Raw genomic sequence first — 23,930 nt, 5'->3', positions numbered from 1 at the left:
TTCCCTCCCTGTGTATGACAAGGAGTGGTTGCTTGTCTTCTTGGAGCATCAGAACTCCTAGCAACGACCGCCTGGCGCTTTCTGTGGCGCCCCTGGTCTCAGTGGATGGCAACAGGGCAGATGCTTGGCGCATGAAGAGTATCAGGCTGCAAAAATCTCGCCATTCCCAAACAACAGTCTCTTTGAATGGTGAAGGATCATTGAATGCTGCTTCGTATGACCTGGCAGCCTTCCCTTCCCTGGCTACACCATGGGAAGAGGGGCAGGCTTGCCGTCTTGGGATGAAACACTTTCCCGCTACCTGATCTGTAGTAGGACGGATTTGGGACACATTCACCGCCACAAAGCTAGTGTTTTTTGTGGAGAATATCAAGGAAAATAAGGTGCAGTCGGTCTCCCTGTTGATCAAAGCCTCTTCTGCCGTCCAGTCTGCAGCTCTTCGTGCTTGTGATTGTCTTGGCAATATCCCAGTGACTTTACTCCTCACCAATCTCTGAATATGATCCAAGCAGTCATTTTTCGTAGGGACTTTGTCCTGCAAAGTGATAAGTAACTCTGGGCTAATCTGGAGCAATGCAGGGTTCATTTTGTTCGACGTGTGCAGAAGGGTCGCAGTGACAACTGCCTTCAGTCTGTCTTTCGAGGGGGATACCCTCCCAGAAAAGGTCAAGGCTGTGTGCTGCAGGAGTGACGTGAAGCTGTACATACCACCATCCATGAGGTGCTTTTGATGCTTTCGTTTTGGGCATAAGTCTTCCCACTGTATGGCGGACCCTTTGTGTGATGACTGTGGACACCCACTCCATGAGGGAAGCTCCTGTGTTCTGCCACCTGTGTGTGTCAGTTGTCATGACCACTACTCCCCTTGCTCGCTGGATTGCCCAGCTTAGACGGGAGAAAAGAAGATCCAAGATAACAAGTCCCTGGATCGTCTGTTTTATGCTGAGGCTCGCCGAAAGTATGGGAGGTTCCATCCAGTGTCACTATCTGTAACTTTTGCCTCTGTTACATCCTTTCCCCCCTCCTCCCTCTTCCTTACCCCAGCCCCGTCCCCCTCCCCCTCTCTTGCAGTTTCCATGGCCTCCCATCTGGGAGCCACTCCCTTTCTTTCTGCCGGCGTCTCTCAGGCCGGAAGACTCCTATCACCCCTCAGCCATGAGACGAACCATCTGCGCACCCCCAAGGTCGCCCGCTCTCTTCCAGGGGCATGCAAACTGTGGCAAGGTGCCTCAGGCAGCGTAGCTATCTTGCATGCCACCATGGGGGAGTGCCACTTCAACGGGTAGGGGTCTCCTACTTGACCAACTTATTACGGATCTCGATTTGTGTCTCCTCAATGATGGTTCACCTACCCACTTCAGAGCTGCTCAGGGCTGCTCATGGCATTTTTAGTGCTATTGATCTCACAATCTCTTCTCTTGTGGCTTCACTGCATTGGCCATCCCATTATGACCTTTGTGACAGTGACCACTTTCCGGTGATTCTATCATCCCCCCGCTGCCACCAGGCAGACAGGCCCCACATTGGGCATTCCACAGGGCCAATTGGCCTGTCTGCTGTGCACTTAAACACCTCCCTCTCGATTTGCATTGATGCGGTTGTGTAACGTGTGTCCGCCACTATTCTTCATGTTGCTGGCATTGCTGTCCCCGTATCCACAGGTCCCCCTTGTCGTCGACCAGTACCATGGTGGACCAAGTATGTCGCAGTTGCTGTCCAGGACTGCCGGCAGGCGCTGCAGCGATTTAAGTGATACCCTTTACAGACCAACCTCCTCGCTTTTAAGTGTCTCCGTACTAAGGCTCATTACCTTAGCTTCTGATTATGTTGGATACTCAAATCTCAGGGCCTTTTGTCCCCCTATCAGTGTGTCTTACAAGCAGGATGATCTCCAACTAAACATTTACTCAGGTAAGAAACAGCTCTCCGACAGGCTTTTACTAACTGCCAGCACCATGTAGTGGTCTTCTTTGACCTACATAAGGCATACAACATGGCTTGCCACCATCACATTTTAGTTATCCTCCATGGCTGGGCCTTTCGTGGTCTCCTTCCAATTTTTATCTGTGAGTTTTTCTCTCACCATTCTGGGTTGAAGTTGGCACTTTACTCAGTGCCCCTCGGATTCAGGAGAGTGGTATACCAGAGAGTTCTGTGCTAAGTGTCACACTCTTCCTCATAGCCATTGATGGGGCTTGTAACCTCTGTTGGACCTGTGGTTACCCCGGCATTGTATGTCAACAGATTTTTGTATCTGGTGCAGCTCCCACTTGGTAACCTATGCTGAGTGCCGGCTCAAAGGAACCATCTGACGGTCCTCTGCGTGGGCCACTTCCCATGGCTTCCAGTTTCCTCCCACCAAAATGGGAGTTATGCATTTTTGTCATCGACCCACAGTACACCCCGATCTCTAAATTTGTTTAGGCGACCAACTCCTCATTGTAGCACAGTCCTGTTTCTTGGGCCTTATTTTTGATAAAAAGCTGACATGGCTGCCCCATATTCGCCACCTAAAGACTACATGCATGTGGAAGCTTAATGCTGTCTGCGTCATGGCCCACACATTTCGGGGTGCAGACCGCACCACTCTTCGCCGTCTTTACTGTGCTCCTTTCACTTCACAACTGCTTGACCCTGTTCACCATTGTGGGTACGTCTGGCTGTTGGTGCCTTTTGCACTAATCCTGTTGGCAGTCTCCTCGCGGAAGCGGGGATTCCCCCTCTACAAATACGATGGAACCAACTCCTGGTTTCTTACGCAATCTACATTCACCAGTTACCTGACCATCCCGTGTACCATGCCCTCTTTGCCAATGAGTGATGTCTCCCTCATGACACCTGCCCACAGGTGGGATTTCTGGATGGCATGCATCTCACTGCCATCTGTCGGGTTCTCCATCTCCACTCACTAGAATGCACCCTGTGTCTTTCCTCCCACATCCCTCCTTGGATGGTGCCTAGACCATGGATTAGGACTGATCTATTCCAGGGTCCTAAGACCTCTGTTGCCCCTATGGTTTTCCGGAATCTTGTACATGTCATCCTTGCAGAGTTCCAGGGTGCCAACATCTTCTACACTGATGGTTCTAAGACAATCAATAAGGTGGGACACAATTTCAAGTCTCCTATTGACTCAGAACACTATTTATTGCCAGGATCACGTAATGTGCTCACAGTAGAGCTCCTCGCCATCCACAGAGCCCTCCATTTTGTTTCTCATGCCTCTCTCCACATTGTTTTAATTTGTTCAGACTCAATGAGCAGCCTATTGACCGATGTTACTCTAGTCACCCTTAGGTGTCTGCTATCCATGACCTTCTCTCTGCCCTTGGCCGTTCTGCCTGCTCAGTTGTCTTTCTCTGGGTTCCAAGTCATGTGGGCATCCCAGGGATGAACTGGCTGACTGTTTGGCTAGAGAAGCAGATACTTACCCCCATTTCCTTACATGATTTCACCTTTGGATATGTGGATCTATGTCAAATCCCTCTTTGCCCAAAAATGGAATGACATCTGGTGTGCTACTGCTCATAGTAATAAACGCTGCACAATCAAGGAGTCTACTTGCAGTTTGGCTCTCTTCCTTCTGCTCCTCGTGGAAAGATTCCACTGTTTTATGCTAAGTATAGTCTTTCTGATTCTTTAAATTTAATACTAGCAGACAATTCATGGATGGTTGAACTGGTCCTCAGTTTACTCTGTGATTGTGGGTTTTTATTTCCAGGTACAAGGTTTTACTTTACTCTTGGAGCAAGGGCAGGGTGGTTGTGGTTGGGACCTCTCTCCATGTCGTCTTGGTCTGGGACCCCATGACCACTCTCCCATGCTAAGACTGCCCTTTTGTTCCAGGTTTTTGATTTGGTTCTACCTTTTATGCCTTTAACTGTGTGTGTTTTAACTTTATTATTTTATAATTTGACTCCCCTGACTTGATCCTCTTTCTTCTGTGACTAACTTCGGAATTGCGGGACTGATGACCTCGCTGTTCGATCCCATAAACCCTCTCAACTAATCAGTCAGTCAGTTTGATCTCCTCCCCTAAATCAACCAACTGTCTGCTCTTGGTTCAACTGTTTGACTCATAATTGGGCAGTTGATGCAAACTTAGTGTATTAAAATTCAGCAATTGAGGGATTAAGTAAGTGAATGTTTGTTTCAGGTAGAGAAGCAAGAAAAGAAAAAGAAGAAGACTGGCCGAGCCAAAAGAAGAATCCAATATAATCGTCGGTTTGTCAATATTGTACAGACATTTGGTCGTAGAAAGGGACCTAATTCTAACTCTTAAATTTCTAGAATGGGAAGTGCAATTTGATTTTCATGTAAAAATGCTTGGATTGATGGTGATAAGTGTGGGGGAGTTCCGTTACCAAACATTGCCATCTTGTAATGTACAGATTTTTGTGTATCAATAAACAAATTATTTGATGTTAAATGGCTTTGGAAATTTACTTCTGCATTTCCTCTCCCCATTCTTCGTAATTGTCATCAGTGCTCATGGCCTGCTGCATTCATATAAGGAATCTGCAAGGCATCTTACAAGATGTTGCGGAAGGTATGTATTCATCATTTGCCTTCCTTTGAGTTATTTTCTTTGCAATATGTGGAATGAACCTAAGCTGTAAAATGTGGGTCCTGCCAAGATTTCTCCTCACTTTGATTCTCAGTTTGTGTGTTGAAGGTACATACTGTAGTCTTTTGTCCTTGCTTGAAAGACAGGATGATGGAGTTTTGAGAGTATACCTTTGCCTGTTTTGCCTTGTAATGTATCTTGTGGGGAAACTTTCCTGCATTTCTGGGGTACACTTGTACTGAGAAAAAAATATCAATTTCATAGCCCTTTTTCTGAATGAATTTTGTATCATGTCAGTTGTACTTTGCTGTGAATTGTGGTGTTGTATGTAAATTGAAGGTGGAGAGGGGAGGAAAGGAAAGGGGAGGAATTGCTGCCGTCAGCTGCATTAGGACATTACGCAGAATCAGCGGTGACGAGTGAAAATATGTACTGGATCAGGATTAAAACCTGCAATCTCCTACTTACTAAGCAGGTGCGATAACCACTGCGCCATCTGGGACATAGTGTTAATCGCAACTGCACACCGTGTCTCGGCTCGCCTCACGGCCGATCCAAATTGTGCATTTGAACTTCTAACAATACCACCACTTGCAAAGTAGATTAGAAATCAGATTAATAATGTTGCTCACGCAGATATGTTCGCTTTATTGGGCAACAACAAAATTATTGACTGTGGATGGTATCGTCAGAATGGAAATATTGAGGTCACTGTAAAAGTCATTAATTTGGCACTTACCTTGAATGGATTCCCACGTAGATTTCATCGAAGTCGTTATGGCTCATCTTGTTGATTCCACTTATTAATTGTCACAACATCAAGAAAACAGTTTTGTATCAATCTTCGTGTATTTAATATCCACTTTAACCAAACACAAGATTTGACTGTTCTTTTACTAAGCGAAATAACAACTTAACCTCTGCCAAAGTGAAACAAAGACTGCTCTGTGCGCATTTGCACCAAAACAGTTACAAGCAAGTCAAAGATTATAACAGTCTCACAGAAATGAATATACACAAGAACCATATCACAATAATATATCGATACATCGGAGTACCTATACATTAATAAAACCGAATGTGAATATTGTCACAAAAATATCTGTTACTTCACAGAAAAGTAGTACCATATTACTGGTATTGAGAACTGGGGTTGGAGTGCCGTAATGGTCACGTAAATAGAGAACCATTACAAACTGAAGAAGGTGGATTTATTGCCCAGCTAGGCCTATCAAATTATGTGAATGTGTGTCACTTCAGAATTCATTTTCATTGTTAGTACATTCATGTAAAATATATAAGTGCCCAAACACCACTTTCATTCAGAAAATTTTATTTGAAGGAAGTTAGAAGACCTGAATACAAAGACTCCTTAGAACCTCAGGACAGGCTTATCAAGAACTATACTGTGTTATTGACAACAAAATTTGTAAGATGTGTTGTTTGTGTTAACAAAATTAAGTGGGAACATATACTACTGTTGTGATTTAAGTGATTCCAGCTTTTATTGTTTTAAGATTTGAATTTTTTTATACAAAAGAATTTTTGCAATGCCCTCCTTTCACCTCATTTTATAGCTTACCTCATCAATAAAATCATGCAACAACGATGACATGGTTTTTCAGTGCATAGGTCAACTTCGGATGCTGCTTGTAGAGATAAGTAATGTGCTGATTTCTTCAATGGCACCTGGTGATGGCCTCTGGTACATAGATATCGTCATCCTGTCCATAACATTAGCAATCTGATGATAAAGTGTTATGACAAAATGTGATAGGTACATTTGTCAAGGTGCAGTATGTTTTGATTTTTAATTTTTTCGGATGTTGTGTAACGCATTTAAAAGTAATATTATGATAGTAATAAAAATTGTTATAATGAATTTATTTTTAAAAAGTCACATGGCTTAACTATGATGAGTAACACAATACAAATACAATTCAAAAGTAGTGGAAAAATGGCATCTAATTGTTTTGTGGAAAGCAAGAAGCTTTGATGTGATGGAAGAATGCAGCAGTGCTACTTCTTCTGCTTGGTCAGCTGCCACCCAGCGGTATTTATAACTCACTGGGGCTAGCCAGTCACTATCTGACAGCTGAGTTCTGTCATGACGCCCTCTCCGTTGGATGTACCTGTGACGCAGCTGCCATCACTATCACCAGGCCTCGTATCCCTGCCTGACAGCCGAGACCATTGGCAGCCTTGCAACCTGCTATTTGCCAGGATCCAGCTGCTTTCTCATGTTGAACTGAGATGCTACACTTAATTCCAGATATTTCAACTAGTTTACAACGTAATGTCATTGTCTTTGAATTTATGTAAACTTACTGCAATTTATATCATTTAAACTTGCTTCAGCTTTAAACTCTACAAAATGTGAACAATCTATGTGGGTGATGCACATTGGAAAACTTTATATCTGCTCGTTGCCTTAGAGTTCATCCTGAGCACTCGATTCACATCTTAGGTTCATTCAGCAAGCAATGTGGATTAAGGAGATACATCTTCAAACTTTTCATTGCATTTCTATTGCATGGAATGACATAGGTGGTGCTTCGCAAAACATCTGACCAACAGTGATAACAAACTCATTGTTATACAGCTTTTTAAACAATTCCTTCATTGTTAATGTTACAGTTCTTCGATATTGCAATTAAAAATTCCTGCAGCAGATTGATTGGACATACGTACAAAATATTTCCAAATACACTTACAAGTTTTACACAAACGAATCAGCCAAATGACAATATTATTACTCAAGTTTACATCAGATATGTAGAACAAACAATTAATTTAGTAGTTTTCTCATTACATTAATATGAAATTAGATTCATATAGTGGAGAAGCTGAGTCGCGGATCAGCACAACAAAATGACTGTTGCAAACTTTCGGCCAGGAAGGCCTTCATCAAAGACCCCCCACCCTCCCCCCACGCACACGTGCGACTCCAGTCTCTGACAACTGAAGCCACACTGTGAGCAGCAGCACGAGTGATGGGGGTGGCAACTGAGTGGGGGTAAGGAGGAGGCTGGGGCAGGGAGGGGTAGGGGTGGTGGACAGTGAAGTGAAGTGAAGTGCTGCTGGGGAGCATGCAGGGATGAGCTGGAGAGAGGGTGGGGCAGCTATGTGCAATTGGGAGGTAGGATGGAAGGCACGGGACAAGTGGGGGGGGGGGGGCAGTGGAAAAGGAGAGCTGGAATGGGAACAGAGAAGGAGTGGATGGGTGAGGACAATGGCTAACAAAGGTTGAGGCCTTAAGAAAAGCTGGTGTTAATGGGAAGTATCCATATTGCACAGGCTGTGAAACAGTCATTGAAATGAAGGATGTCATGTTTGGCAGCGTGCTCAGCAACTGGATGGTCCACTGTTTGTCGGTGACCGTTCATGTGGACAAACAGTTTGTTGGTTGTCGTGCCTACATAAAATGCAACAAAGTGGTTGCAGGTGCTGGTGGAAGGATGTATGGGACAGGTCTTGCATCTAGGTCTATTACAGGAACATGAGCCATGAGGTAAGGGGTTGAGAGCAGGGGTTGTGTAGGTATGGATGAGTATATTGTGTAGGATCAGTGGGCGGTGGAATACCACTGTGCAAGGGGTGATAACGATAGTGGGCAGGACATTCCTCATTTCAGGGCACGACGAGAGAAAGTCGAAACCCTGGCAGAGAAGGAAATTCAGTTGCTCCAGCCCTGAGTGGTACTGAGTTACGAGGGGATGCGCCTCTGTGGCCAGATGGTGAGACTTTGGGAGGTGGTGGGAGACTGGAAAGATAAGGCAAGAGAGATTTGTTTTTGTACAAGGTTGGGAGGATGATCACGGTCTGTGAAGGCTTCAGTCAGACCCTGGGTATATTTCGAGAGGGACCGCTTGTCACTGCAGATGCGACGACCACGGGTGACTAGACTGTATGGAAGGAACTCCTTGGTATGGAAATGGTGGCAGCTGTTGAAGTGGAGATATTGCTGGTGGTTAGTAGGTTTGACATGGACAGAGGTACTTATGTAGCCATCTTTGAGGTGGAAGGAGGCTTGTTGGGTTGAGTAGGACCAGGTGAAGCAAATGGGAGAGAAGCTGTTGAGGTTCTGGAGGAATGTGATCTGAACCAGGTGAGGGGTTTAGGAAGGAGTCCTCTAGATGGTCCATGAATAGGTTGGCATAAGATTGTGCCACGCAGTTGCTCAGAGCCATACCCCGGATTTGTTTGTAGTTAGAGCCTTTAAAGGAGAGGTAACTGCGGTGAGGATATAGTTGGCCATGGTGACTAGGAAGGAGGTTGTTGGTTTGGAATCCGTCGGGCATTCTGAGTGTTCAATAGCGGTAAGACCATGGGCATTAGGGATGTTAGTGTAAAGGGAGGTGGCATCAATAGTGACCATCAGGGCACCATGTGGTAACAGGACAGGATCTGTGGGGAGGCAGTGAAGGGAATGGTTGGTATCTTTTATATAGGAGGGTAGATCCCGGGTAATAGGTTGAAGGTGTTGGTCTACGAGAGCAGAGATTCTCTCAGTGGAGGCACAGTAACTGGCCACAATGGGGCATCCTGGGTGGTTGGATTGATGGACTTTAGGAAGCATGTAGAAGATAGGAGTGCAGGGAGTGGTGGGGGTGAGCAGAGGGATGACTCCAGGGTGAGGTTCTGGGATTGGTGTAAGGATCTGAAGAGTGCCTGGAGATCCCACTGAATTTCTGGAATGGGGTCATTGTGACAAGGTTTGTAGGTGGATGTATCTGACAGCTGGAGAAGTCCTTCTGCCAGGTAATCCTAGCGGTTCAAAACAGTGGATGGACAACATTGAGACATATACATAATTTGAAAGCATAGTCAGAGAAAAGAGGGGGACTATAACAAACCTAATTCCAATTGGAGGTCAATCATTACCGAAGACTCGGGATTTTGGTCTCAGAAGCCACACTCTCTGTTAACTGATGACATTACAGTCAATATAATATTCAGACTAAGATGATTTGATGGTGAGGAAATATTAAACAAGGATACAGAGGTAAATGATGAATGATTAAAAGTTGTCAAGGGACTAAAACATCAATCAACATAATAGTGGATAGCAGCTACACAAGGGTACACATCTCTCAGATTCCTAATTTGCAGGCCTCCAAATATGGGTGATGTATCAACATAGTATGTCGTTGCCAGCTTGGCTGCACACCATAGCTTCTTAAAGAACCTGGGACCTCTGGTACATCATCCAAACTAACTACCAGCAATACCTGTTATATCATAAAATACTCCCACATAATTACTCGAAATAACTCAGCTGCAATTACTTCAAGCCACACTAGATTACACACTGCCCAACAGAAAAAGTGAAGCACTCAGAAGACATGCTTGGATGTCAATGTAACTTTTTTTTCACATACACACCACAACAGATATAAATTATTAGAGCTGCAATTCTCTGACAGGTAGAATGCCCATGAATGTGCTTTAGTGTTCATGTTTATTGTCGTTACCAGGCACACAAGTCAAAGTTAATCAAGTTTATCTTAAAATTATTTCATAAATTTATATTGTTACAATACCTCATTGACTCATGTTTCCCCATAGACAAAAGAAAGTCTCAGCTGACTAAAAATTGGCTGGAGTGATTCTGGTAAATTACATGGGGGGGTTTTGGAAACAAAACTTGTCTGAAAGAAAAGAGAAAAATAAGTGTGTTTAACAGTTTTTACATACAGCATTAAAACATGGTTTTTTTAATGCAAAGAAATAAAAAAAGTTATAAGGTTGCTCACTGAGAACTGGAGAGATGTGGTACATGGTGGGATTATCTAGGTGAGACAGGAAAACAAACATATGAGCTGGGTAACAGATTGGAATGGAAGACATAAATAGACCACAATTAAAATGTAATGGAGGTTGAGTGGGAGATGTATAGACATTAGATGGACCAAAGTAGTTTCTTGCTGAATTCAAACAGATAAGAAAGACAGAACAAGACCTTATGAAAGTTTGTCAACAAGACCTTATGAAAGTTTGTCAGATGTTGGAAAACATGCAAACTAGACTTTCATATTTGAGGACTGTAGTGTATCGAAACACCTAGAGGAAGCATTTATCCCTCAGTGACACACACAATAAAGCCCACATGATTGTGAAAGCCCAGTGGATGAGGAGCAGCTCTAATCTAGTATAACAATGACCATCGAAGTAAGTGATACCTGCTATCAATATAGGCCTACATAAGATAAAACACTGTCATTATGTGATCAAGGACAATACTTCACATAGCCCATTTATTTTATGTCGCAACTGTCTTCAGGGGTACAATGTGGAACAATGTTAGATAGGAGATGAGGTAATAGCAAAAGTAAAGCTATAAGGATGGGTGATGAGGCAAGCTTGGGTAGCTCAGTTGGTAGAGAAGGTCCTGAGTTAGTCTCGGTCCAGGAAACCGTTTAATCTGCTAAGAAGTTTCATATCAGTGCACACTCCACTGCAGGATGAAAAATTCAGCCTGGAATGATAAGTGGTAACAAATGTCTGTTATCTATGTATGACTGCTTATAAAATCACCATCGTGACTGGTATAAGATATCTGAATTTAGCAAGTCAAACTACCAATACAAACAAGGCAATAGTAATGGAATTTGTGATGCAGATGAGGTCAATGATAATGTCATTTTATTCCAATAAAAGACAAGGTATGAAACATTTTTCTTTGCATTTTTGTTTGCTGCCTACACACAGGACCCAAAATGCAGAAGCCAGACAATAAAACAGTGCCTTTACGAAAATACAATAATATTAATAATGTGAAGTGCAGGTAAGTTTTACCAAGAATTGGACTGCCTTGAAGAATAAAGTATTCTTGAAATACAGCTTTTCTCTTAGCTTGTTATTGTCTTAAAATACCATTAGCGAGTACATACGTTGGTGAAGTCTAAGAATAACTAGGTTGGTGAAGAGCATTCTGCAAGATGTTTATCAGATTCTCACAATATCCTTCCTCCACACTTCTGCAGACTGAATACTTTTTGGGCATTAGCCGTGTTGTGACAGAAGATTATGCCATAGGGCAGTAGCAGTAAAAAGTTAGGCAAATACCCAGACAGACCCTGATACATTTTTCAAAATGATGCACAGATTGGCAACTTGTTTTAAATGTTCAGGAATGTAAATATGTACACTTCACAAAATGTAGAAACATAGCATCTTATGACTTCAATATCAGTGAGTTTCAGTTGGAACCAGTCAACTCATACAAATAACTGAGTGAGTGTAACAAATTGTGGGAATATGCATAGAGCGACCACAAAAACTTAATCGGGTGTAAAGTGGGTGGTAGACTTTGGTTTATTGGTAGGATACTGGGAAAATGCAGTTAGTTCTCAAACTAGACTGCTTAACATATTGACTGCCTCACAGTGATGGATGTTTTACTGTCAGGCCGGACACACGGCATTAGGGTGAGGATGTGATGTGGCCACCGAGGCTGCATCTAATGTGGCTGCCAGCGACCACATGGCAGTCAAAACGTTAAAAAAAAATGCTGGTGTGACCCATCCTAGAATATTGCTCTTGTGTGCGAGACCCATGCCAAAGGAAGCCGTTATGAACATCTGGAAGCCTTTCAAATGCACTGTGGGAGGTGTTTTTGAACGTTCTGCCTACTTCTGTTTTGATCTTGATAGATTTCCTCCTTCACATCATCATCTTATGTAGCTGTCCTTTCCCTTTTGAGGTCATCTTTAATTTGGGCCAACCATCTATTTCTTGGACATCCAAATGGTCTTCATTCTAACATATTAATTTCCAGGTACCAATAGAGAGTGTACACTGGATCCGTTTTACATGACCAAATCACTTCAGCTTCACTGCATGTGGCATTCCCTCCACCATCACTTTCAGTTGCAGGTCTCTCCTTAAGTATTCATTTTCGATCTTGCCTCTCCTTATCTTTTGTAGGGCAGTCCTAATGAATTTCTTTTCAAAAGCTTGTTATCGTCGTGTTTTAGTTTCAAAGATGCTCTCCAGACTATAGGACATAATGGGCAGAAGGTGTGTTTAGCTGTTAAGAGAACATCCTTATCTCAATACGTCTTCATACTAGACTAAAATATTTTGATTCTTTGGTTACCCGGTCCAGAAATTCAACGTCAACACTTCTGTTACTTGCTGCAGCAGTAATATGTTATGTGAAAGTATCCGCATTCTCAATCTCCTTCCCCTCCAACAATAGTTTACATAGAGTGGGTGTTCTAGTCATTCACATTGCAACTATCTTGTTTTTGCTGGCAATTAATATAAACTCTTTGAACTTGATATTCCATTGTTTCGGTTTCTTCTGTATCCCCTTGTTGGTTTCATCCCAAATGGAAACATCAACTGCTAATGCAAGAGCAGTTTTGGTCTTATTTTCCCATTTCCTTGATGTCTTACATTATGGTATCCACGAGTATGATGATAAGTAATGCAGAAAGGGGCTGCCATGCTGCACACCCTACTCTGTTTTAAACTACTTTGACCTTCAATCTCTTATTTGTACAACACTCTCACTGCATCTGAGTTTTTGTAATTAGTGTGTTGATGACATTCTATTTTTCCAAACAGTTCCAAATAGAACTAACAGCTTATATTGAACATACATAAAAAAGGGGGAAGCATGAATGATGCATCATTGAGGTGCAGAAAAACCTGAATTGGAAGATGCTAGATGACACCACCAGCTATCCTGCAAAAGTCTACTTATAACGTTTCAAGAACTAATATTAAAATGTGAAATCTAGGAATATACTGCTGCCTTCTATGTACAACTACTGAAGGGCTGCAAAGATAAGATGAGACTAATTACTGCAAGCACAGAGGCATTCAGTCATTTTACCTACACTACATACAGCAATGGAATGAAAAGAAATAGAAATACATGGTATCGTGATGTGCTGTCTGCCTTCCATTGGACAGTGGTTTGCAGAGTATGGATGCATTAAATAAAGCCCTCTCTTCCTGACACAAGATTCTTTGATAACAGATGTTAGCAACATTTTTCTGGCTTCTACTGTAATTGTTACTGGCCTATTATGGAAAAAAACTGTATTCATAATGTTGTATGAATATTTTTTGAAACTAGTTGAATTTCTCAACCTTTATAATCTTCTTCTCATTATTCATCTGCAAATTCGCTGTGAATAGTGTGTCTCAGTTAACTTTTATAATTCTGTTAAAGTATGTGTTTCCATTCTTAGCTAAATTTAACTGATAAAGCACATAAAGTTGTATAAAAAGGTGGATGTATACGTAAGGTAGGCCTATCGTACTATGTGAATACAAATCATGTTACGATAATAATCTCAGAATTGTTAACAAAGATGAACTCAATTAATACTGAGAATGTAGGAATACTCTTCGCATTATTTGAAGTTTTTATAATGTTTTGCGCTATTGACTCATATAAAAGATTGAGTCTGATTATTTTCATTTTTCTTGATAAAAGTATTGGCTTGTTAATTTTACTGGACATGCCAAATGGTTTCTGGGCGTTGGCTGTTAAGACGGCCGCACTCTTGTATGGAACTATGTTCCTCAATAAACACAGTCACACGTACACTATTAAATGTGTCAACACATCGAAAATGTTGTATACTTGTTTGGCAGCGTTTGAAACGACGCGTAACGTATTACCTCAGTTCACTGTACGACGAAAACATTCAATATTCTTCACAATTGTATTACTCTTTAATTAAGTACTGATCAGCACAAATTGATACAGCAGACCTATATTGTAGGGTCAGTGTCTTAAGTCTACAATCTGCACTAGTAACGGAAATGATTTTCTTTTGCTTGTTTCGCTTTTTGTGGTTCCGGCGAACTCTAAGGAGGTACGAATAATCGCCAACTCAAACACTTTGTACATGTTTGTGTTCTCCGTCCTTTTACTTTTTTTGTATACGTGAGTAGCAAAATTAAAGACCTTCCTTCAACCTGGTGGTGCTATCTGGCGGCGAAAAGATGTACTGTTGTGTAAGTGGAGGAGAAAAAAGTGAGAATAATGGCCCACATGTGATGAATAAGTGCAAATTAATTGAACTCTTCAATTGTAAAAGGTTTAGACAACTCTGTCAGAAATGTGTGTGAGGCAAAACAGTGTTTAAAATGCCCTTCTGTGTGCTAACTCAATGTGAAAGTGTTCTCCGTGGATATAATCACTGAACTAGTAAACCTAGCCAAATGACATGAAGGTCGCCAAATGATTGATTATTTATAGCAAATTATGTATTTTATCATATTTGACGTTGTAACAATGAAGTTTTACACAAGAAGAAGATCACTGTTGTTGTTGTGAAGTGAGTACCATCAATACACGCAAGTGAGCAGTTAGTGTAATGCATTTAAAGTATTGTCCCGCAGTGTTCCGTATCGGATGACAAGCTAACACGAAATATAAGTGAAAGTTAAGCGTTTTGCCTGCATATTATACGGCACAAAATAGGATGCATCTTCCATGCAAGGGATTATAACTATATAGTAAGCCTACTCGGCTATAAACTAAGTGCATAATTCGGTAACCTTATTTCGTGTGAGATTCATGTCACGCTGTTTCTTGAATGTTTCAGATATTATCGGGTTCTCTGTACCATGGATAATCCATCAGCTGGCGGCGGGCGGCGAAGAGTAACAACAAAACATTCTGCAGAAGATCAAGCACTAGATCAGATCGCGAAAGAGGTATTTACACGAATCAGCCACACCTGCGCGCTTTGTGCGCCAATAGTTCACTGTTATGATTGTCGTTTTAAGATTTCTGTTCTTCCTTATCAGTTTTGCAGCTTCAGCTTATCTGGTCACGCACGAGTCGCGTGTGTCGTCTAATTTGAAATGTTTCAGCATGTACATTGACGTTGATGTCTGCCTATGTGTAACACTGTGTATACCAAGTATTTCTTCTGCCACAATTTCACGTGAAGACAATTGAAAAGTATGTGAAACGTGCAGTGTGTTGACAAGCTCTGTGCCGTTTCATTTGACTTGTACACACATTTCTGGCAAACCTCATAATGACAGAACTTTGCTTCTGTTTACTTATTCACCTAAAGAAGGAAAAAGAGAAGTAAATTGATAATATTTTGTGTCTGTTGACACACATTACAATTTTAAATACTAGTACATAATAGCTTACAGAAGACACTTTTCATCCTTACAATGTTACACATCTGTGTTCAAATGCAGCAGGAATGAAATTATTTTGTCACCAAGTGATTTTGTACTACTGAAATGAAAAATGAGCTTTTAAATTAAGCAATCTGATATAGGAATAGATCTAAATAAATCACGTTCTTATTCAATGCTTGAATATTTCTTTTCCATATCCAAGTGCGTCGTCAGGTGCCTTATAACTTAACAAGGTCTGCTCTTTCATTTTCTGTGACATCTTATAGTTTGTGTACTTATGGGATAAAGAGGAATATTTGATATGAGTTGTTGGCTTTGAGCAGTAACGTAGGAAACCTACAAAAAATATCAAAAACAATATGGCGACTACAACATGACGGTTATATGCATTCAGCACCATAAGAGGTATCGACATGGAGACCACATAGAATCCTAGGAAGGAGTCATTGTGTTTGGATGTACCCATGACCACATCATGAAAGAAGTAGTTTGATGCAAGCAACATAGGTGCCCTGTTAATTGAGAAGAAATATGCTGTGGGTCGAAACCATTTAGTGCAGAGTGTTTTAAGGTTTTATTCTTTCCTATGTGTTATTTATCTGTCACTCATGTGTAAAGAATCTTAAGTACTATGGATTTCAAATTGATGAGTGGTATAAAAAAAGAAATACTCAGTTGCTATACAAATGCCCAGTGTTTTAGGGTTGGGTGTTGCTGTGCACTTTCTTAAAATTTACTGTGTATGGTTGAGATGCATTTAAATTTGTACATTGCTAGATGTGGAAACGGAGTACATTGAAAACTGGAGGCTAGGTTTTCCTCAATATAGATTTAGTCTGTGGTATAAGGTCTCACATTCGGCTGTACCTACAGCTTATAAAGTTTGAAAACTATTCTTGTTTTCAAGGAGAATTACCCTGCCAGTCTTCCTGCAAGTATATTTGTAGGTATTCCAAACATTATGCAAGTTATTGAACGTGGAAACAGCATTGTTCTACATGTTTCTAGATGTGTTTCACATTTAATCGTGTACATATTGATGGTAGGCAATGAAAACGTAGTAGCATCATATTGTTAAATTTTGTAGGTGAAACAAAAACAATTTCTTAAAAAATAATGTAATGTGGAACAGAAAGTTGCTACCTGTGTGACTGTATAGTAGGAGCCTAGTGATTGACAGATAAGAGAAATCCATGCACTTTCAAATCTCTCTTTGATTGTGGAGTTAATGGAGTTACTGGTTTCTGGAATTAGCGGTTATCTAGACAGATGAAGTTATGAGCTATTCATTGCCTACTGTCGATATATAAAGTGTGTGTGTGTGTGTGTGTGTGTGTGTGTGTGTGTGTGTGTGTGTGTGTGTGTGTTCGTTGTTCCACTGGATTGATTTAAACCAAATTTTCTACACATACTACATATTGTCTGGGAGAAGTACTGTGGGGGGTGAAAAAGGGTTGGTAACCTATGATACCTAGGCTGCCGTGCATGTTGTGCGGTAGTGTTGGAATGCACTCCAAGAACTATGTATGCAGATGGGCATAGCTGAACAGAGAGGGAGGGGAGGAGGAAATAGGCATAGAGAGGGTGGAGGAGGAGGGGGGCAGAGAGAGGAGAGGTAGAAAGAGATGAAAGTGAGAGAGGGGATGAGGAGATGGATTGAGAGAGAGAGAGAGAGAGAGAGAGAGAGAGAGAGAGAGAGCTAGGAGGAGGTGGTGGAGGTGGACAGTGAAGGGGGAAGAGGAATGAGAAAATGGACAGGGAGAGGGGGAAGGAGGAGATGTGAGAAAAATACATGCCATACGTATACCCGGGGCAAAGCCACCAGTAAAAAGCTAATTAATTTATATTTAGCTAGCAAAAAGTAGTTAAGTAATGCAAGCTATGAACATATTGAAAGTATGGGTAGGATTAGATTTTCCTAAATTTTAATTTTATCCTTTTTGATTATTGTAGTGGCAGTGACTGATTTACATTTGTGAAGTGGGAGGGGAAAAACATCTATCCTCAGAAAATCCTGGTTTTATTTTATTTTTCCAAATTGATTATCATCAGATATTATTATAACAGCAATATATAGTGTTCTACATAGTTTCTGTCACTAAAAGTTTATTTTCACGATTCACTTATATATAAAATAATAATAGTGACACTCTGGACACACTGTATTGCAATTCACTGTAGTGTGTGTGGAGATTATATGGAAGCTTTTAAAGAATGCAGTGAACTTAGTTGAACTCCTTGAAGGTTAAAAGCTGTTGTGTGTGACCATCCATTACTGTGGAGAAGTACTGTTTGGTTATAATTAATCTTTCTATATTTAACATGTTGTAACACAGAAACTAATTATGGTATGAGTACCAGACTTGGTAGCTTTGATGCCCAGAGTTTGGGGTGCATGATTCCCTATTGTCACAGCGCTACCGTCCAGTTCCAGCTATGGCCACCAGGTACTGTGATCAGTCATCGTGATTCGTAGTCTCTCAGAGTGCATTTGTTGACGTGTGAACATGAGCTTGGAGAAAAGGAGGAGGGCATTATTGGTGAAGCTCTATTATCAAAACAACAGTAATGCTGCACTTCGAGAGTATCGCTAGCTGAAAGGATTACGGAAGGGTCCTCTTTCTCTACCTGCTGTGCGGAGCATGATGAAGAAGTTCGAATCAACTGGAGAACTGGGAGTCGCTGCGGAAAGGGGCCGACGACCTGTTGCACCACAGGTGGTTTATGAAATCGCTGTTGCTATTGCAGACAATGCGGCGTGCAATTCCTGATCGTCAGGCAGTGCATGTGCTGTGTCATGACAGTTGAACATTCTGTTGTCCAACTGTACAGAAGGTGCTTCAAAACATTCTCAAATGGTATGTGTACAAGATCCATATCATACAGCAGTGTGCACCACAGGACGCACAACGATGTGTTGACTTCACTCTCCACTTTCTTGCAAGGATTGAAGTTAACAAGGGCTGTCCCTGGACCATCCAATGAACAGATGAAGCTCAGTTTTCCCTGACTGGTGAGGTGAACATGTAGAATTGCCGAGTGTGGGGATCTCCACCTCCAGTCACTGTGCATGAAGTTCCTCTGTATGGTAAAAGTGTCACCGTATGCTGTGGCTTCACAGCTACATTCATCATTGACCTGTTCTTTTTTGAACAGGTTGGCGCTCAAGGACCAAAGACGTGCAGTGTGAGTGATCAGCGTCACTGTGATATGTTTTGCCAGCACGTCATACCCGCCCTATGGGAGAGAGACGCATTGAACTCAACAGTTTTCATGCAAGATGGGGCCCCACTGCACCTTGCTCATGAAGTTCACCTGCTTCTCTGAAACACATTTGGAAACGATCAAATTATCAGCTGATCATTTCCAAATGCTTGGCCGGCACTCCTTGTGATTTCTGGTTGCGGGCCTACCTGAAGGACAGGGTTTACCAGTGGGACATTGACACACGCTGATCTGAAGCACAGCATATCAAGAGAGGTAGCCAGAACATGCTTTGTTATGCTCTGCAGAATGGAACCCTGCACTTTCAGACACTTCTAGACACTGATGGGCACCATATTGAGCTCCTTTTGTTGTAGTAATGGTACAGGAATGTAATGATATGATGATGTACTATAGCAGAACATTAAAAGTGTTTCAGTTGAACTGATTCTGGATTATTTTTCCTCCCCACGTCTGCGACATTAATGTTACCAAGTTTGGTACTGTTATTGTAATTAGTTTCCATGTTATAATGTGTTAAATAGGGAAAGTTTTAGTTATAACGACATGATACAATGGATCACATGTATTTTTTGGTGTGTGAAGTAGCTTATATGCTGAGCAATACCTTTCCATAGTATTTATAATTCTCGCCGTGAAGGAAATTGGTGAGTGAGACAACTCCTGCGTTCTGTAAAGCAGTTCAGTCAAGAAATTGACACAAAGTTTACTAATATTTGCAAAATTGTGATACTTGCACCTGTCAGGGAGCCAAGTAACACATAGTTTTAATTTGAGATTGCATCTCGTCCTGTGTTGCTGTTGATATTTTTCTGTGCTTCAGTGAGGAAATACAGACCTGCTTCATGAATACATGATTTGTGCAAAGTGTGGTAATGGATGATGTGGAATAGAAATTAAAAATACGAATAAAGAAACAGCAACTATTTCTCTAGTGTTAATAAACAGAACTGTCTTTACATTCACTACTTCATTATACTAATTTTCTTCTTCTACACTTTAAACATTAACATTTTTCCTCTTCTTGAGTTTGACAGTTAATATTTGGCTGCTTTGGTCTGTTTGCCTTCTGAGTTTTTACCTTACTCGCTTATAGTTTAAAAGTAGTCTGTGGCCATTTTCGATACCATAACATACAAATAGACAAGTCTTTTACAATGTTGTTGCGGTGGTGGTGGTGGTGGTGGTGGTGGTCGTCGTCGTCGTCGTCTTCTTCTTCTTTAGTCGAAAGATTGGTTTGATGCAGCTTTCCATACTATGTGCAAGTCTCTTCACCTCTGAATGAATACTCCAACCTACATTCGTTTGAACCTGCTTACTATATTGATCTCTTGGTGTCCCTCTGCAATTTTTATTCTGACACTTCCCGTCTGTACTAAATTGGTGATCCCTCGATGTCTCAGAATGTGTTATATCAACCGATCCCTTCTTTTAGTCAAGTCATGTCACAGATTTCTTTTCTCCCCATTTCTATTCAGTGCTTCCTCATTGGTCACCTGATATACCCATCTAATCTTCAGCATTTTCCTGTAGCACCAGATTTCAAAAGCTTCAATTCTCTTCTTGTCTGAAATGTTTATCGTCCATGTTTCACTTCCATACGGGGCTACACTCCTGACAAATACCTTTACAAAAGACTTCCTAACAGTCAATCTATATTCAGTGTTAACAAATTTATCTTCGCCAGGAACATTTTTCTTGCCATTGCCAGTCTGCATTTTGTATCCTCTCTGCTTCAGCCATTGTCAGTTATTTTATTTCCCAAATAGGAAAACTGGTTGACTACTTTGTTTGTCTTGTTTCCTAATCTAGCTCCCTTGGCATCGCCTGATTTAATTCAACTATAGCACCCTTGTTTTTTTTTATGTTCATCCAATATCCTCCTTTCAAGACTCTGTCCATGCCATTCAAGTGCTCTTCAAAGTCCTTTGCTGTCTCTGACAATTGTAATGTCATCAGCAAACCTCAAAGCTTTTATTTCTTCTCCTTGGACTTTAATTCCTTCTCTGAATCCCGCTTAGGCTTTCTTCACTGCTGTACAGATTGAATAACACTGGGGATAGGGTGCAATGCTGTCTTACTTGCTTCTTAGCCACTGTGTCCCTTTCATATCCCTCGACTCATATAATTGCCATCTGGTGCGTCAAACCTGCATCCAGCCTTCCTGATATACATTTCCTGTGATTTCCCCAAATCGCTTCATTCCAATGTTGGAAGGGCATGGCCAACTTCCTTCCCTAATCTGATGGGACTGATGACCTCGCTGTTTGGCCTACTCCCCCAAACCAACCAAAAGCTATAACCGACCTTCTCAGAGAAGTCTTAGAGTCACTATTGCCTCTCATTCACCTACATATCTCTGTCATCCAAACTGATCTTCCCCGAGGTTGGCTTCTAGCAGTTTTCCATTCTTCTGTAAGTAACTCATGTTAGTATTTTGTAACTGTGACTTGTTAAACTGGCAGTTCAGTAATATTTCCTGGTGTTACCAACTGCTCTCTTTGGAATTTGAATTGTTAAATTCTTTTTGAAGTCTTATTATTCTTCTTCTTTTCTTTTTCTGTTTGGGTCATCTAAGGACCACATGCCGATTTCAGTGCTTCCTCCTTTATTCTTCTTTCTTCTTCCTACAGTATTCTTTCATCTTCTCACTGTGTATCCTTTCTCTCTCCTCAGGTCACTTTGATCACTTTCTTCTGAAAAATCTCTCTTTCTGTAACATCTTTTTCACTTATGTTGTTTCTTCCCAAATCTTTCCTAATTTCTTGAATCCAGGCTATTGTTGACTTCTTGTTCCACAGATATTTAAAAATCTGTTTGGTTAATGTATTGCTGTTCGTTCCGTGTAGATGTCCAAAAAATAGCAGTTACCTCTTCCACAGCATTCCAGCTATGTTTTCTATGTTGTGATATACTTCTTTATTACTTCTTAATATCCATACCTCTGTATTTCTTAGCGGACAGAGTATTTTTTGAACGATTCTCCTTCCCACGACTTAAAGTTTGCGTAATTTGTAATTCAGTATTCAACATTTACTTGCATAAAGACAGTCTGGTTTTACTACAGTGTTACAGTGCTGCATATTCAAATTTTTAGACAGACTTCTGTTGTAAAAGTTCCTGGTTATAACATATGCTCTCTCCATTTTACATACTCTTTCTTCTACAGTGAATTTTTCTAAGCCATTTCTTGAGCCATTTCTCCCAAGTATTTAAATTTATTAACCCTCTTTATCTGCCCAATATCTGTGACAAACACTACTTCTCCAGTAGCTACTTTGATAGCTATTTCTTCTAATAAATTGATTTGTATTTCTGCATTTGTTAGGTTTTCAGAAAGAATGGTGAAATCATTTGCAAATGTTAAGACAGTGAATTGCAATACCTTTGTTTTTAGTTCCCAGTCTTATTGGTGATAACTTTTATTACTTTAGTTTTCATTTCCACACTCTTACTCTTTTCTCTAGGACACAGTTGAAGAGGAGTGGAGACAGGCTGTCATTTTGCCTTGCATCTGTTTTTGTTTTGAATACCTTAGATATTTTGCCCCAAAACTTTACTTTTGATTTGGTATCTATGAGCGTTTCACGAACATGGTTTGCTAGTTTATATTTAATGTCAAATTTTCAGATCATTTATCTAGTGTTTCCCTATCAACCGAATGAAATGCTTTTTAAAATCTGTAAATGTTACAGCTATGTCTTTATAGTTTGTAAGTCTGTGACAGATTATGGGCTTTAGGTTGACAATCTGTTCTGAGAAAGATCTGCCCTTTCTAAATCCACTCTGATATTCTCCCAAATGGTTATCAGGTTTTGCCTCTATCTTGTTTAGTAATAGTGTTGAAAATATTGTATAACCCATTGGAAACACAGATGTACGTCTGTAGTTGTTCATGCTTATCACCTTTCTTGTGCAAAGACTGGATAAGAGCCACTTTCCAGTATTGTGGAATCTCTTCAAGTTTCCATATTTCTTCAAATGTGATCTGAAGGTTAGTTATAACATTTGGTTGAGACCATTTTTTAAGTTGAGCTGTAGTACAGCTTCTCCGCTGGCTTTATTGTTTTTGAGACTATTTGTTGCTTATTTAATTTCTTTAGCTGTAGGTGATGGATCTGCTTCTGGGTTTTCATGAAGATCTGTAAATTCTAACTCACAGTTTGGTTCTTCACAGTTCAGGAGTTGTTTAAATCAGTTTCATAGTATTTGAGAGCCCTAGGTATTGCTTAGGTCTATTTTACCATTTTCATCTCTGAAACAAATATTTGGAGCTCGGTAGCCCCCTTAGATGATTTTTAAACATCTGAAAGAAATTCCAGGAATTATTGTTAACAAAACTGTTTTGTATGCCAACAAGTTGACTTCACAAAAGACTGTTCAGTACTCTTTGTTATTCTTGCTAATTTCTTTCCTTTGCATTTTTAATTCATCAGGGTGCTCAATCTTTCCAGAACATTTCAATTTTTTCGCTGTTTTATTCTTTCTGCAATTGTGCTTTTTCACAGGTTTCATTCCATTATACTTTCTTCTTCATTTTTGTTGATCCAAAGGCATTCTTGGCTGCCCTGTTGATTTCTTTGGATAATTCTTTCCATTTTCCTGATCTAACTATTTCAGTTTTGTCTTGAAAATATTTTGTGACCTCTTTTGAGATGTTGAGACTGTCCGTGTTATATTTAATAAATTTTTGCTGTCTCCTGTGGGTTTTATTAGGGAGAAAGTTCACTCTAATTAGAGATGTCCATGATTTCATTTTTCTCGGCATTTTTTTTGAAGGAAGTTGACATTAACTTCAACTGAAATGTTTTACAAAGATTAAGTAGTCTTGCATCATTTTTGTTCTTTCCTTTATAGACTGGATATTCTCGCACTATTTTTCGAAAAGCTTTTTTCCTAAATATTTGTGCGTTAAAATCCCACAATAGTATCACAACATTGGATTTTGGAATTTTTTTATATTTCTTCCAGAAGTTCCCAGAATGCTTCTACTTTACTTGGATTATTC

The 23,930-nt window shown here is 40.6% G+C and overlaps 2 protein-coding genes and 1 long non-coding RNA gene across 5 annotated transcripts in view; 2 read left to right on the top strand and 1 right to left on the bottom strand.

Annotated features, from left to right (window-relative positions):
- The window catches only part of LOC126251910 (FAU ubiquitin-like and ribosomal protein S30), a 31,567-nt gene extending 27,138 nt beyond the window's left edge, over positions 1-4,429 (top strand). For all 3 annotated transcript variants that reach the window (XM_049952639.1, XM_049952640.1, XM_049952641.1), the window contains exon 4: positions 4,157-4,429. In XM_049952639.1, the coding sequence (XP_049808596.1) occupies positions 4,157-4,282 (126 nt within the window). In that variant the 3' untranslated portion in view covers positions 4,283-4,429. The remainder of the gene's footprint in view (positions 1-4,156) is intronic.
- A 1,201-nt stretch (positions 4,430-5,630) lies between these two features.
- LOC126251909 (uncharacterized) overlaps positions 5,631-23,930 on the bottom strand; it is a 177,189-nt gene continuing 158,889 nt past the window's right edge. The window contains exons 2-3 of the long non-coding RNA XR_007545803.1: positions 10,111-10,218; positions 5,631-6,291 (exon numbers count right to left, since the gene is read on the bottom strand). This is a non-coding gene — a long non-coding RNA (uncharacterized LOC126251909). The remainder of the gene's footprint in view (positions 6,292-10,110; positions 10,219-23,930) is intronic.
- The window catches only part of LOC126251908 (leucine-rich repeat flightless-interacting protein 2), a 248,750-nt gene continuing 239,336 nt past the window's right edge, over positions 14,517-23,930 (top strand). The window contains exons 1-2 of the mRNA XM_049952635.1: positions 14,517-14,871; positions 15,142-15,253. Of these exons, the coding sequence (XP_049808592.1) occupies positions 15,164-15,253 (90 nt within the window). The 5' untranslated portion in view covers positions 14,517-14,871; positions 15,142-15,163. The remainder of the gene's footprint in view (positions 14,872-15,141; positions 15,254-23,930) is intronic.

This window comes from Schistocerca nitens, chromosome 4 (assembly GCF_023898315.1).
Source record: "Schistocerca nitens isolate TAMUIC-IGC-003100 chromosome 4, iqSchNite1.1, whole genome shotgun sequence".
In the NCBI taxonomy this organism is placed as follows: Eukaryota; Metazoa; Arthropoda; class Insecta; order Orthoptera; family Acrididae; genus Schistocerca; species Schistocerca nitens.
Note: the sequence above shows the minus strand (reverse complement) of the source record. Positions and strands in the feature narration are given on the sequence as shown.